At 38.3% G+C, this 4,179-nt stretch overlaps 1 protein-coding gene across 1 annotated transcript in view; it reads right to left on the bottom strand.

The window, feature by feature from the left end:
- KIF27 (kinesin family member 27) overlaps positions 1–4,179 on the bottom strand; it is a 77,945-nt gene that overhangs the window by 44,605 nt on the left and 29,161 nt on the right. The window contains exons 6-7 of the mRNA XM_017508526.2: positions 2,456–2,625; positions 1,863–1,972 (exon numbers count right to left, since the gene is read on the bottom strand). Coding sequence (XP_017364015.1) covers positions 1,863–1,972; positions 2,456–2,625 — 280 coding nt within the window. The remainder of the gene's footprint in view (positions 1–1,862; positions 1,973–2,455; positions 2,626–4,179) is intronic.

Genomic DNA, 4,179 nt, shown 5'->3' with positions numbered 1-4,179 from the left:
GTCTCTACTAAAAATACAAAAAATTAGCTGGGCATGGTGGTGCATGCCTGTAATCCCAGCTACTCAGGAGGCTGAGGCAGGAGAATTGCCTGAACCCAGGAGGCGGAGGTTGTGGTGAGCTGAGATCGTGCCATTGCACTCCAGCCTGGGTAACAAGAGTGAAACTCCATCTCAAAAAAAAAAAGAACTATCATAGAAGAAACAGCTCAAGCATGGCTGCTTAAGTAGCACTTACCTTTATCATTTTTAAATTTTGAAATTTATTTTCATTATACTTAAATTTTTGGCTCATTAAGCTATGTATAAGTTCTTAAAGAGATGCTCTATATTTTTAAAGTGTAGCACTTACCATGTTATTTATATTCACTATTCCCTTATTTTTTGTGAGTCAACCACACATTGGCCAAGAGAGATGAGTTAAAATCTACTACTGCCGGCTGGGCGCAGTGGTTTATACCCGTAATCCCAGCACTTTGGGAGGCTGAGGCATGCAGATCACCAGGTCACAAGTTTAAGACCAGCCTGGCCAACATGGTAAAACCCCATCTCTACTAAAAATACAAAAATTATCTGGGTGTGGTGGCGTGCACCTGTAGTCCCAGCTATTCGGGAGGCTGAGGCAAGAGAATCACTTGAACTCGGGAGGTGGAGGTTGCAGTGAGCCGAGACTGCACCATTGCACTCCAGCCTGGGTGACAGAGCAAGACTCTGTCGAAAAAATAAATAAATAAATAAATAAATAAATAAAAATGTTTTGAAAACTAAAGGGTAGTAGTAGCTTTCTTTTTTGCTTTTTTTGTTTGTTTGTTTGTTTGAGACAGGCGCTCTGTCACCCAGACTAGAGTACAGTGGTGTGATCTCAGCTCACTGCAGCCTTGAACTTTTGGGCTCAAGTGATTCTCCCACCTCAGCCTCCCTCCTGAGTAGCTGGGACCATAGGTATGCACCACCATGCTGGGCTAATTTTCTGTAGCGAGAAGATCTCACTATGTTGCTCAGGCTGGTCTCAAACTCCTGGCCTCAAGCAATTCTCCCACTTCAGCCTCTCAAAGCACTAGGATTACAGGCATGAGCTACTATGCCTGGCTCATAAATGTTTTTGATGCTGTTACTGATGCATAAAAATTCTTAGCAGTTGTGTACTAAAACATTACCAGCACCCAGTATACTAACTGGACTCTAAAGCCAAATACATCATTGATGTTAGTGAAGGAGCAGACACACTACAATTACTTACACTGTATTTTAAAGTCATCAGGAGTACAAAGCATATCAATTCAGGTCTGAATATAAAAATCCTTATTTTGAGGGAGTTAGCCTATATCTCTAGCCATAATTAACTGACAGAAACTTTTTTATTAAAGAGTAAAAAGACTGAAAGAGGTTAAAACAGAGAACATAAAAGAAGTTCAACCAACCAGGAATGCATTTGTACCTAGTTCTGGTCTTTGAGGATTCCTGGATGTTTCTTAATTATCAATTGAGGAAAAAGGTAAATATCTTATAACCATTAGGTCTAAAATTCTTTTTTTTTTTTTTTTTTTTTTTTTCTTTGGGACGGAGTTTCGCTCTTGTTACCCAGGCTGGAGTGCAATGGCACAATCTCGGCTCACAGCAACCTCCGCCTCCTGGGTTCAGGCAATTCTCCTGCCTCAGCCTCCTGAGTGGCTGGGATTACAGGCATGCGCCACCATGCCCAGTTAATTTTTTGTATTTTTAGTAGAGACGGGGTTTCACCGTGTTGACCAGGATGGTCTTGATCTCTTGACCTCGTGATCCACCCGCCTCGGCCTCCCAAAGTGCTGGGATTACAGGCTTGAGCCACCGCGCCCGGCCAGGTCTAAAATTCTTTACGAAAATCTATGTACCTTCATTTTCCAAATTTGACTTTTGTGTTTCATCCTGAGTATCATTCAATTCAACAAGGGAACAAACAGAGTCTGGCTTCTGAATCCATGAATGACTTCTACATCTAAAAAAAAAAATCAGGAAGTTAACTTATGTGCTAGCATTTTCTAATCTGCCCTCAAATTAGTTTCCCCAAAAAAGTGACAGCAATGTTAAAAAATTATTAATTACATTTATAAACAGAATTTTACTATTATTACTCAAAATAAAAGGATGCCTCCCTATGTTGAATCCAGTAGAAAAGTCGTGTTTGTTGAAATTGTGGCAGATGAATAGGGAAATTAAAAAAAAAATTCCTCTGAATATTAGAATCTAATTACTATAAAAGCTCTGAAAGCAAACGCAAAATTATTTTTCAATTATAAGTCTGATGATTTGGATTCAAATATTATTTTCATAACATATTAGATGATAGTACTTTTAGCAAAAGTTATCTACTCTTATATTAAACGGAAAAGATATACTCCAGTGTAAAAAACCTACACTTCTCTATTTATTGCATCATATAATTCTAAATGTTTATTAAATCACTGTATATTTAACATACCTAGTTCCAGATTTCTCTTGGCCTTCTGATTCTTCATCATCACTGTTATCAGAAAATTGGCAATGGAGGACTTCATCTTGTTCTTCTATGTGACCCAACAGTGTCTGACTTCGTGTCCTAAATCCAGCAAATATTCGATCCAGAGAGTACATAGGCAGACTTGTATAGACCTTGCAAGTGATTCCCCCACCAGCAACAAAAAAAATGATATTTTACAAGTCTAATTTTATCCTGTTACTCTAAATGCTTTTAAAGGGGTTATTAAATAGGCACTCTTAAAATAGCCAATCACTGGAAAATGCTCCCCTCAAACAAAGGTCAAAATTAATTTAACAATACTGTTGTGCCTCACAGACAAATACTTCTTTCAGAACATACACAGCGTCTTATCTTCTGGACAACTCTTCTATCTTCACTTATGGAAAGTAGTATTCAAAAATGAAACCAAAAGAAGGCATGGAAAACATCTCAGCTCTTAAAACACAGCACAGACACAGCCCAAAAAATGTTCCCGTTTCCCCATCTTCCCAGTTCAGAACACCTAGAGAACTGTGGTGCTGCTGCCAAAAGTCTGCATCGTCTCCAATCCAAATCCCACCACAGGAAGAAACCCAGAGCCATCTCCACTCCTTCCGCCAGGGCAATATTCCCAATTTGAATACCGCAATGTATCTACTTATTTTTTATACATGGTGGTTAGGTATAGCTGAATTAAGGCTCTAGGAAAAATATTTAATACATGTCACAAGATAAGTAAAATTGTATGGGTTAGCCTGGGAATTTTCTGTATTATAACATTTTTCCATTGGAAGCGTACTTTAAATTCTCAAAAAAATGACTTTAGAAAACAACAACAATAAATTAGAAATTGCCTTTATACCTTTGCTCTGGTTTCTATTGCAAAATATTTCCCTTTTCATCACCTCTGTAACCAAACCTCGAGATGAATTCTAACAAAAGGTAATATATTAAGAGGAGACAGTCCATTTATCAATATAAGTTACTATAAGCTGCTAAAATTGTAACATATAGTAGAATATGAGTATCATATAGTGTTTGGGATTTACTCACTTGACAAATAGGCCCCCTCATGTATTCTCTCCTAAAAAAATCCTACCTGATTCTGAAAATCATCTTATGTCTGATTTTTGTGCTTCCGCTGTCAGTCACCTAATTACATCATCTGTCACAACAGCATCATGACAGATGGCGCGAAAGTTTTTTAGGTGGCCTCCCAGTGGAGTATGAGGAAGGCGAATCCTTTAAGGAAGAACCAACTCAAGAAGTATTGATCTAACAAGTACAATACATGTCTATTTTGTCCCATAACTGGCAGGCATCTAGATTTCTCTTCTGAGAGTGTGGGAATTATTGAAGGAGCAAATAAAACCTTTGGTTCAGAGTCTTAACTTTGTTCTCTGGGATTGTAATTTCCTTTTAAAATTTCTTTTTACAAAGAAAACCAAATGTCCAGAGCTATTACAGTATTCACACCCAAGACTGCCTGATGCAAAGCCTATCGCACTGCTTATGTATCATTTGCCTTTCATTTCTTATCCTTCTGATTGTAACAACCAGATGGAGCTCACATAAATAAATCATTTCCCTTCATAAAATTAGGAAATATGGCCCAGTGCGGTGGCTCACGCCTACAATCCCAGTACTTTGGGAGGTCAAGGCAGGTGGATCACTAGGTCAAGAGATCGAGACCATCCTGGTCAACA

Source organism: Cebus imitator, unplaced genomic scaffold (genome assembly GCF_001604975.1).
Source record: "Cebus imitator isolate Cc_AM_T3 unplaced genomic scaffold, Cebus_imitator-1.0 Scaffold394, whole genome shotgun sequence".
Taxonomy (NCBI): domain Eukaryota; kingdom Metazoa; phylum Chordata; class Mammalia; order Primates; family Cebidae; genus Cebus; species Cebus imitator.
This window is presented reverse-complemented; position numbering and strand designations above follow the sequence as displayed.